The 12,453-nt window shown below is 32.5% G+C and overlaps 1 protein-coding gene across 4 annotated transcripts in view; it reads right to left on the reverse strand.

Annotated features, from left to right (window-relative positions):
• PPFIA2 (PTPRF interacting protein alpha 2) overlaps positions 1-12,453 on the reverse strand; it is a 499,294-nt gene that overhangs the window by 109,837 nt on the left and 377,004 nt on the right. For all 4 annotated transcript variants that reach the window (XM_028828829.2, XM_077952487.1, XM_077952486.1 and 1 more), the window contains 5 exon segments: positions 9,726-9,872; positions 8,561-8,695; positions 3,097-3,180; positions 2,710-2,841; positions 1,091-1,153 (listed from right to left, as the gene is read on the reverse strand). In XM_028828829.2, coding sequence (XP_028684662.2) covers positions 1,091-1,153; positions 2,710-2,841; positions 3,097-3,180; positions 8,561-8,695; positions 9,726-9,872 — 561 coding nt within the window.

Raw genomic sequence — 12,453 nt, forward strand, 5'->3', positions numbered from 1 at the left:
CCTCCCTCCCTCCCTCTCTCCCTCCCTCCTCCCTTCCCTCCCCTCCCTTCCCTCCCTTCCTTCTTCCCCCTCTCCCTTCTTTTCTTCATTCCCCTTTTCCCTTCCTTCTCTCTCTCCATTTCTTCTATCTTTTCTCAACACACAATTATAGATCACTTCTTAAGTTAGCAATCCTATCTTCTTTAACAAAATAAGATAAAATTGCTAACAATAACTTTACAGGCTAATAAGAAAAATACATATTAGCAACTACCATTAAAATTTCACAATCTGCCCTTAGTTTCCTCTTCTACCACATACCCTACAACAGTAATAATTGATTTCAGACAAATAGTTGTGCCTATTATTTAAAATGTCACACTCATTACCCATCCCCTCCCCCCACCAAGCACCTGTGATCATGCCACATGCACTATGTTTGAAAGCCTTGCATCAGAGTCCTACTTTCCACTAAATCTTAAGTCAAGTCCCTCCTTCCTGAAGTCTTCTTCACAGCAGCATTATATTATGGTCTTTCCTACCTGTAGCTCTTACTGTCTACTTCACTAAGTTGGCACTTGGCATCTGCTACTCTGCATCTCCACTGGTTTGTAAAGGCTGTGTTCTCTCTCCTCAATTAGAACTTTTTAGCTACTTTGGAACTACGATTATGTTCAGACATATATAACTTAGCATAATTCTTATATATAATAGTATTTAATATATTTCTGCTGAAAGACTATCTAAAAGTAGGCATAAATTAGTGCATATATTTTAATTCTATTTATATAAGGCATAAAGCAAGATAAAACCATTTTTTAATGTTATAAGTCAAGATAGTGATTATCCTTTAATGGAAGAGTATGAGTATAGACTAATCTGGGGGGAGTTTCTGGAATGCAAATTTTTGGTGAATTTGGGTTGCAAAGATTCATCAAGCTCTCCCTCTCTATGTGCACTCTTCTGCAGGTATAATAAAAATGTTAAAATTGTTTTACAAAGATAGCATACTAAAATTATTTTTTCAAATTTATTTTACAACAAAATATTCATCAGTGGAATAGAAAATAAAAATAGAAAAATGGGCCAAAAATGTAAGTTTCCATTATACCTTATCATGTAAAGATTCTTCAAGATTCTTTCTGAAAGTTTCTGATTCTTGAATTAAAACATTCTAAAAAAAGAAAATAGCAGAAATAATTAATAAATTAAATATAAAATACTTAAATATATATTGATTAATATTCTATCACTCAAGAATCCTTAGATTTGTTCCTTAGTACAGGTATTTCATGGAAATCACACTTTGATGAAATTTTCAAACATGAGACCTTCACATTTAAAAAAATATGTAATTTAAATGGAAAAGGTTATTTTGTAACACTTGAATGAACAAATGAAATAAATGTTGTTTTTTAAGCTATTTCTGTTTGCCTTTTCTCAGACCACATTTTAAATTGGAAACTATTGGTTATTCTTCAAATAAGAAAAAGTGAGTAACAAGCTAAATCTTAGAGGTGTTATAAAGAATTCAGAAGAACTCACTTCTATTATCTGAAGAAAGAAGAAATCAGGAAATCATATTCTTAAAAATTTAACTTTCTGGACATCTACTGCAATGTGGAATTAACAATTCATAATGATACTTAAATTATTAGAGAAATAACAAATTCTAGCTACTCATAAACCTAATATTACATGTCACAAAGTCATGTGGAAATATGTTGGCATCATCGATATTTAAAATAAACCTTGCCAGAAAATTATTTTTGTTGTTAAAAATTATTTATTTTTCTACAAAGCACACAAATACTATAAGGCATTATTTAAAATAATGTATTCTTTTCATATTTATAGAGTAAGATCAAACTAAGAGTGTAGTAATTCCACAGTGGCCACGTATTTGAAGTTGTATGAGAGGAAATCATGTCTTATAACTTTCTAATGGGTAAATTAATCAAACTACTTTAACTTTTCATCAAAACATTTTCCCTATTTTGGTTTATTTTATGCACTAATGGAAAATGTCTAGCTAAAATAGTGATTGGCATTCAATCTAAATTTCCAAAATGATATGATCATCTGGGTTTTATACCCTACCTTAATTTATGCTCTGGAATTGGTAACCAGCTCTCATAACTCTTGCTGGTCTGGTAGCTGCCAACTATCAATGAGACATATGTAACTGTAAATCACATTGCAGACTGTAGAGAAGCACTATTTCTGAAATAATGCAGCTGAAAATACTGGGTTCCTAAACCCTTTACTGGGATTGATACTAGTTCTTCTGATTATATAAACTCACTTACATTTTGACTTTTAGGCTGGTGCGTAGATATCAGTCACTTGACACATGAATATTTCAAATCACCTCCCCCCACCAAAAAGTATTGACTTGTGTCTCATCACTTTTTTATTTTGCGTACCAGGTAGAGGATAAATAAAATACTTTCATCATTAAAGCACAGCATATTTTACTACATTTGCCTCATATGAACATGCCAATAAAAATATTTATATCTCATGCAATTTTTATATTCATCCCAAATTTGATCTTATACTTTTTAAAATAAAAAATATGCATTTCTTTCTAAGAATATATCAGGCATTTTAAAAAACTAAGTAAATGGATCATCTGACTATTACAATAATTGCAGCTGTATATAAAACAAACATGATCATAAGAGCATTGCAAAATATTCATGTGATTTTACCCTTCTATCATTTTACCTTTTCTTCTAGAGCAGCCATTCTTTCCTTTAAGTGTAGTTGTAGGCGTTCATTGGATTCAGTCAGAAGTCTATCAACAGTATCCGATAATCTCTTGTTATGCTCCTCATTCATTTTCTCTCTTTGCCTAGCCTTATATTTTAAAAAATGACATAAAAATCCATTCAAAAATTTTTTGAGATTATTTTTATAGCATTGCTAGTTTTAAATTGAATTTAATTTTAGATCTGTTTTGGTTGAAGTGGTGGAAACTTTTTCTTCAAAGTCTACAGGCCATATCTGTAGGTTTTAAATACAACCCATACTCAATTAAAGGCTTTCTTCTTATATGCAGAATATGAATTCATAAACCGATGATTGGGGGGTAACAGTTCTTAATATACATACTCTTTGAAGTTCTTGATTTTTCTCTTCAAGTTGGCCCTCTAGATGTCTCATACGTTCTTCAATATTTCCATGTCTCTCTTCAGCCTGTTAAGAAATATGAAGAATGCACCTGAAATGTAAGATTTGGTTAACACTTTTCCTCTAAATAAATTGAAATAAAATGTAAAGCAAGCTACTACCAACTGCAAACATAGTTTTTAAAAAATAAACTTTCTTCAAACAGGCAGCTGAACAGCATTGCTTGAAATGTGTCAGCTACAAAGGCCTGTTACATCCAAGCATCAGCAAAACATTGGACTTATTTATGAGCAATGAAATCAGCCAAATGTAACATGCAGACTGTGCATGGTTTGAACACAAACCTGCCATTGTCCAATCTTAAGCTCCTGAAGCACTGAACTGCACAGATGGTTGATTATCAATAAATAAAAGTAACATAATTTTTATAAATGAAAAGAAAAACTTAGATGGATTCTATTTAGCAATAGAAAGTAAAGTCCAGTAGGACTACCTTCCTACGTATGGAGATCATTTCTTGTAGTTTAGCTTCCATAACATATTGATAATCATCAGATGAGGTAGAAGAGGTTGGATCAGACTAACGAGTCAAGGAAAAGGAGAGGGACAAAATTGAAAAATCAGAACTAAAGACACTGACACTGAACAGAACATAGCACAGAATGCTTAAAAGAAAAGTGTGACAGCAAATTTAATATTTTAATAGACAGAATTTTATGTGGAAAGAACTACATTGATATTTGGTGAACACGATGCAGTTAATGGTTTTAAATAAAAAATAATATACTAAAATAAAAAGCTATCAACCTAAGATATGAAAGGTTAGTGATGGCTGGCAATGAAAGAATACTACAGAATGAATAAAGCAACTCTGAAAGAGTTATATAATAATTGGAATTATGGGAAACCAAACACCAGAATATGTCTCTGATAGACTGTTAGAAGTTTATATTTGGGTTTCTTTGTCTATATTACTTGAAAATGATGGAAGCAGTAGTATCACAATGTTGAGGAATATGCTAGACAATGACTCAGGTGTAATTAATTTGGAACAAAATTTATTCTAAACCTTGCTCTGTAGAAATAAGATAAAAAACTAACCTGGGGGTTATTGAGAGTAGTCCCCAGTTCAAGCAAGATTGAGTTTCCTCAGCAACAGGAAAACTTATGAAATGATTTCTGTTCTCTGAATGCACACTATGGTCATTGGTCTAGAATCGGCCTACTCTCAGATACTTGATCTCAGATATTGGTCTAATGGTCTACTTTCAGATATTGATCTAGAATTTAATGGCCTACTCTCAGATAGGTTTAATTAGAAATTTTAAAAGAAAATGATTGAAAGTCCTCGAATTATCCAGTGATAATAATGCTGTGAGAACAAGAAATCTTGTTTGTGACTCTCCTAAATGACACCAGGGGCCAATTCCAAACTGTTTCTCCACTGATTTGTTGCTGTGGAAACAAAATAGTGCCTCAAGTGAACAGGCGGCACAGTTTCCTTGTAAGCTCGTGTTTGCCCAGTGCCAAGGTTAGATACATGTCTTGGAAGTGACTGTCAGGTTACCACAGGTGCAGAGTGTTCAACACATGTGACATTGTTGATAGCAAAATTGTTAGTATGTTATGCAAGGATTACATATGAAGTTACATCAACATTTTAATCATTGCAAGTTAAATAATTATTACATCTAAAGGACTCTATGTCAGGACCACAAAATTTAACTCCAGAGCATATTCTATCACATTTTATAAGTTCGTTCTAAAACAGTGAAACTCACTTTATGCCAATATAGAACTATATATAAATATGTCATGCAGTAACTGAAAAGAAATAGTAACCTATTCATTTGATTCAGATGCATATGTACTATTTTATGCAATAAATTCAAATTTAACCTATGAAAGCAAACATTTAACATTTCAATTCTGGTGTGCTTATGCAAACTATGATTCAACATTTACATTTTGTAAGGTTTTCCTTCCGATATTCTTATTTTATAAATGTGGAAGATAATAAAGACATAACAAATAACCAATTTATTTCTTCCAGGTCATCCTCAAATTTCCAATTTAGAAGCTACACAGAATTACCTTGGTCCCCAAATGCCATAACTTTTTTATAATATTATTTAAAATTTAGAGTTAGATTAAGAATACGGTAAGTGGATAAAAATGTTGTTGAAATTATATAATCTAAATTCATAAAGGTATCTGTGATCTTTCAAAATTACATTTTAACATGTAGTTATTGGTGTTTAAATTAATTAGATGACTCAAGACACCTGAGACATGAATATTTCAACTGCCAAAACTGTGTCTTCAAAAATACAAGTTTTTAGAGGTCTTTAAAACTTCTAGTTCTTTTTGTTTACTTATTAAAAACACATAAAACTTAAAAAAAAAAACACACACACACACACACAACACACCAAAATTTTGAAAATTCACTTCAGAGATAAAATAAGAATTTGGTCCTGTTTAAATTATTGTTACTGCTGATACATTTTATTGGTACTAGAAATAAATAAAATACCTCATTCAAGATGAATTATGTCCTTGCTAAAGGAATATGCATTTTAATTAAAATGTAGATATAATAAATCATAAGACTGGGAGCCAAAAGTAATCTTTATTGGTTAATTGTGTATAAACTCACCAAAGCAAAAGTTTTAGTTGTATCCATAGCCATTAATCAATAATTCTGACTTTCTAAAGCCATAAATAAGCTTCGCCTATACACATGCGTGCGCGCAAACACACACATACATCAGAAGGAGAAAAATAGTTTATCAAAGAATGCATTCAGACATCCCTTCTAAATAATATATACTGGGACCAATTTTCAACCAACAGTGCTGATTTTCAGTCTATGTGAAAACTACAGTTTCAGCAATTGTTGTAAATACGAAGATCACACAGAAACAGTCTGCTATTTTTTATACTCCTTGGTGAAAAACTGTTTATCTTGGTTTCACTCCTTAATATGATATAGGAAAATTTAAAATATACTAAAGTTTCAGGATGAACTACAGGCAGAAATGGTTTTGAGAAGAACATGAACAAACTCAGAAAGGGAGAAGAAATTAAATTTAAAGAGAAAGACCTAGAAAAAAGAAGAAAAGTGATAGTAAAGTAGAAAAAAAGTATATTGGTAAAATAAAATGTCTGAGGGGTTATTAAGAATATCATTCAAAATATAGGAGGAGGAACCCATGTTTAAGCTAAGAAGAAATATTTTTACTTTAGTGAGCAGTCAAAAGGTTAACAAAAGAAGAAGACTGTGATGATCCATAATAGGGAAATATCTGAAACAAACTGAAACAGAAAAAACAACAGGTATAAAGATAGACCCTAAAGGTCTTGAGAACAGAGTACAAGAAAAAGTACAAGGCTGTTGAAACCAAAAAACTTGGCAGAAGAAATGAAAGGATGATCCTCAAATGTTAAAAAAAAATACAGGCAAAAGGAATGTGTTCAGGATAAAATCTCAGTACTTAAGGAGCTTTCATAATGAATAAAATACGGTAATAATATAAAAAGTGTGTATTTGAAATATGTTGTTGACATAGCACTAGTCAGAAAAGAAAGTGATAAAAAGGAGAGTGAATTAGAGCATTTGAAGACTTTTTGGAAGAATTCCAATTTTCTGAAAAATGAAATCAAAGAGGTTCAGAGACAGTGGAATTTTGGTAGTATATTAGGGAGGAGAAAGCTGAGGGGAGCTATTTTTTGTGCCCAAGGTAATATTATATATATATATATGAATGAATTTAACAGAATAGACAAGATAAAAGCAAAGAATATAAGGCACCTAATTCCAGTTATTTTTACATATTCTAAATCAATAATTCTTGGTAATATTTAATATAGTATTTTTATGTCAAATATTATATTTTAAATTGTTTTTATTCTCAGTCTATCAAAGGTTAATGTGGGGCAGTGATTTTCTGAATTGTAAATGAGGGGAAATTGTAGACTTTCTTGTGTTTTAGTCAGGATAATATTGATCATTATTTTAAGCTACAACTTTACAAAAGTTATTTTTCGTATTCAGTCACTCATCTAACCCCCCAAAACAGTGCAATTGAAAAAGATAACTCTTTTTGAAAGGCCTTTATGTTCTTTAGATGAAAGGGCTAATTATGCATATCTTAGTCTATGTTATAGTCATTTAAGATCTGTGTTTGCAGGAAAAAAATGAAATAATACCAACATATTTAAATTTTTTTTTCAAATTAAATGATAAATTTATGTTTATCTTAGAAATCACACATTCCTGAAATTGCCATAGTAGTTTACTGGCATGGTTTGTGACTACGGAACGATCCAAATTATAATCCCACCTCAATCAGTTTTAGCAAACTAGTTACTCCAACACTCTGCAAACAAGCAACTGTTTCAACGCTCTCTAATCCTGCTCTACTTCGTCAAAGGTTTGCCTTCCATTACCTGCTTAACTGTCCTATTTTAACCAACAGGAAGATCAGTCCACTGTTCATTTTTAATTAATTGCTTTTTTAGAAAATCATGCGTGTATGTCTACTTCATTGCTGCATCAATTATTTTGGGTAAATCCTAATCCCATAATTTTAAACTTGAAGTCCAAATACCTATCATACTCATTTACTGTAGTGGCCTTGAAAACTTAGCAAATATTAATGATTGTGTAAAAATATAAATTGTGTGATTATTTTTGAATTCATATCAAATGTCAAACAGGCTTTTAGTGACAAAATGCGCTTTTATATAACTTGTGACATGTACACACACTTTGAAATGATACTATTTCCGTTTGACTGTCAGAGGTCAGAATAGTCCTTTTTAACATTATAATGCTTGTAAAATTCCAAAATATTCAGATAGTTGCAGAATCTACCAGCCATATTACACAGAAAATTTTGAACATTCTTCAGAGTATTATTGATTTTAATTTTCAGAGGAAATTACAACTGTAAAACCGCTTTCTGACTGTTTAATTGTTTAGACCTCAGACTTTTATAAGTCTAACTTCCCACTTCTAACAAGTTTTATACTGTAGTTGGGGAGGAATCAAAAAGTTATGATATTTTGTATACTTCTAATAGCAATTGATGTGAAGACTGTTAAATTGTTGTGTCTCATATAGATAACATTATCGTTTTTGTTTGTCTCCAGGATTATTCTTATACAAATATTACCATGGAAAAGTAACTATAACAATGACATGAAATTTTACTTGTTTTGTTAATGTTTAAATAGGCAGGGGGGTCATCACATTTGTATAACAATTATTCCTGCTGGCATAAATATGTATGACAAGAAAAAACTGACTTAATAACAGACAAATATAATAAAGATTAAATAAACTTAATTTTCATAAAGCCTATAGAAAATCTTTATACATTTCGATTGCTAATCCTTTCGACAAATATATCTAGGTTGACCAATTGTTCTAATGCAGTACCTTGGTTAGGGCTGCAATTCTCTGAGCCAGTTCAGCCTCTACTTCAGGCAAGGTTTCAGCCTTCCTCATGGTCTGCTGCAACTTTTGTTCAGCTAGCTCAAGACGTTCTTGTAACTGTCTGTTTTTCTCTTCCATCTGAAATGGGAATGGGAGCAGAGACACTTAAAGAGTCAGAGTTTGGATAGCAAACACCAGTCGCCGGGGGCTTTGCACTTCAGCCATGATTTTAGATTTAAAATCAGCCACTACCACACCTAAATGTGCAAAGTGTTGATTGCTGTCTTGTTTTCATATATTGCTTATCCATTTCCTTCATAAATTTAAGCACATTAAAACAATAAAAAAGTTCTTACCACTGGCAGCAAAAAGGAAAGAAATTACTCATGAGTATAAATTTTAACAAAGGGAATATAGCTCAGTACTAAGACATCAGATATACCACCATAGCAAAATATTGAAAATCATAGTATTTAGACTGGAGTGGGAGAGGTATTGTAGCATGATGATCCAGGCTCTGGAGATAAGGTTGGCAAACATTTTCAGTAACAGGTCAGATAGTAAAAATTTTAGGCCTCATGTACCATATGGCCTCAATCCCAAATACTCAACTGTATTGTAGCACAAAAACAGTCATAGACAATGATTAAATGATTGGGCATGGCTGTGTTCCAATAAGACTTGATTAACAAGAGAAGGCAACCAACCAGCTTTGGCCCACAGCTATAGTTTGCCTGTTTGTGCTCTAGAGCCCAATAAACTTAGGATTCCACTATTGGCTCTGGTGTTTAGTAGATGTATGATCTTGGGAAAGTGTGACTGTCTCTGAACTGTAGTGTCTTCAGCATAATAACTCTGCCTACTTCATAGGTGGTGGTTAGAATTAAGTGAGGTAATACACGAAAACTGTTTAGCACAATTTCTGGCTCATGCCTATATGAAAAGTAAGTCATAGTCATTACTTGTATTATTATTCAGATAAATAATTTATCTTTCTAGAAAGGAAATTTCACACTGAAAATCATATTTGTTTTGCCAGACAATTTTAAATTTTAGAGAATGATTACTCAAACATCTGTCAAGAAGTACCCTGTTTTATTTACTCCCTGTTTTGTGAGAATGATGAGAACGCATGGACCAGAAAAAAACCAAGACAGAGATACTGAACCTGCCGTAGGATAGCTTCTTTATTTGCTAACTCATTTTCTAGTTTATCATTCATGTCATGTATGGAGGTAGATTCTCTCTGAGCACTGAGGTAACGCTTTTCAAGGGTTGTAATTCTTTCTTCCATATCTTCCTTTTGTGCCATGGCCTACAATTAAAATAATTTTAAAAAAGCAAGTCAGATTCTCAGATTGTTTAATTATTGTCTTGTTAAATATAAAAGAAATATAAAAACTATTGCATTCTTGAAATAAATACTCATTCCTTTCTTTTCATTGAAGGAATGCAAGATTTCAGGTGACTTTTCCCAACTTAGTTGTCAGAATTATTTTTGTATCTTTGGTTAACCAAAAGCATTTTGCTGTCTAAGAATACAATGGTGCAGCTTTTGAAACTGTCTACTGTAGAACTGGCACTCTTGTAAGAGAAGTGGCAGATAAATTAGTTCATTATGCAGTAAAATTAATTACAATTATGAGTAGTGTTGCAAATCATAAAATTGTTAAAATGGCGACTACAGTTCTAAATTGTAAAGCAATCTTCAAATAGATAACAAATACCATCCGTATTCTTACCTTTATGTTAAGAGGAATTCTGTGGTTAAAACAGCAGGCCACCAAAAAAAAATAGTACATTTGGATCTTATTTACAAGTTTACCAACTGACTTAGACTCTTAACCATTTACCTAGTTATATATGTTTCAATTACATAAGAGTTTAAAGAAGTCCATGAACGCATAAATATATGGAAAAATCAAGTTCAAGTGGAGAAAATCATGGCATTGATAATATTTTAAACAGTAATTTTTAAATAATCAAATTTATAGATAGTAATATGGAGATAATTTTACCTTACTCACAGCTTACGTGAAAATTTACTGGTAGTTAGATAACCTACTTTATTGACAAGATGTTGGGGGAAAATCAAGTGCAGAAGTGAGGCTCATTGGCCTGGAATGGTTTCCTGAGAACGTGGGAAGCTTCTTTGTATAACAATTCTGGAATTGAGGAAATGGCAATAGTTTCCATATCTTATTATCCAGAATCATTTCATCACTTATTCCTAATCAGTGCCTTTGCCACTCTCCTACAGGGTCCAGAGCCAGTCCCATCACCTATAATAATCAGATAAGCAGACAGCCTTCCAATTTTCTTTATTTTTATTTTTTATTTTTTTCAGATGATAACTCTAATGAAAGGATAGGTAGAATAAAAAGTAAAATAAGGAATAAAATAGGTAATGTCCTAATCTAAGACCAAGACATAAATTTTGTTTAAATAAAGAGAGAAAATACCAGAAGTCGTGGATAAAAGGGTTGACATTAAGAATTTCAGGGAAATGGGATGAAAACTTGAAGTGAGATGCTGTGTGTGTTTATATATGTACCATCTTTATACATGCCGTTATTTGACTTTGAAAAGTTTTGTATACATAAAAAATTAAAATTAATTAAAAAGTAATAGATCAGCCAGAGGTGATGGCTCACACCTGTAATCCCAGAATTTTGAGAGGCCAAGGTGGGCAGATCACTTGAGGTCAAGAGTTCAAGACCAGCCTTCCTGATCAACATAGTGAAACTCCGTCTCTACTAAAAATACAAAAAACTTAGCTGGGCGTCATGACACATGTGTGTAATCCCAGCTATTTGGAGAGGCTAAGGCCTGAGAATCACTTGAACTTGGGAGACAGAGGTTGCAGCGAGCCAAGATTGCACTGTTATACTCCAGCCTGGGCGAAGGGCAAGACTCCATTCCAAGAAAAAAAAAAAAAAAAAAGTAATAGATCCACCATGAAACTCATCGTGTTGTCCCTAGTCTCCTGCTCACCTACAAGTTAGCTCTCTCTCTTGTATTTTTTGTCTTTTATTCTCCTTACTTTTCCTCCACCCTGCTGCCCAAGAGATATTTCTAAATGCTACTCTGATCATACTGCTTCTTGGTTTCAGTACTTTTATTTCTTCCCCTCCATCTTCAGGGTAAAATCTGAGCTACAAAGCCTAGAAAAAAAGTGGTTTTGTGACCTGATACTTCCTTACTTCTGTGTACTGGGGCTAATAACATCCCCCCAAAATTTGTGTCCACTCTGAACCTATGAATGTGATCTTATGTGCAAATAAGATTTTGTTGACATAATCAAGTTAAGACGGGGTCATACAGGATTAGGATAGGCCCTAAATCCAATGACTGGTGTTTTTATAAGGAGGGGATTTGGGGACAGAGAAATAGGGGGAAGAAGGAGGAAGGCAGTCAGAGAATGGAGTTATACAGAGTTATACTGCTACCAGTCAAGAATGCCAATGATTGCCAGTAACCATTAGAAGCTAGAAGGGGTGAAGAAGATCTCACTAGAGCCTTCAGAGAGAATATGGCCCTGCTGAAACATTGATTTCAGACTTAAAGCCTCTAAAACAGTGAGTAACTAAATTATGGTTGTTTTAAGCCATCCAGTTTGTGGCAATTTGTTATGGCAGCCCTACAAAACTAATGCACTCTGTGACTTCATGTCTACCTGGAATATGTTTTGTCGTCTTTGTCTAGCTCAATCATACTGACCATCAAGACCCAGTCAAAAGCTACTTGGTTAATTATGTTGACATTAAAGTGCAAAAATAAAAAATTAAATTTAATCTATGAATTCAGCAAAAATTAGCCAGACTAATTTTTAAGAAATATTATATACATACCCCTAGATTTTAGGCATCCCAAATAATGTCTATTATCTAAACACT

This window comes from Macaca mulatta, chromosome 11 (assembly GCF_049350105.2).
Source record: "Macaca mulatta isolate MMU2019108-1 chromosome 11, T2T-MMU8v2.0, whole genome shotgun sequence".
Classification (NCBI taxonomy): Eukaryota; Metazoa; Chordata; class Mammalia; order Primates; family Cercopithecidae; genus Macaca; species Macaca mulatta.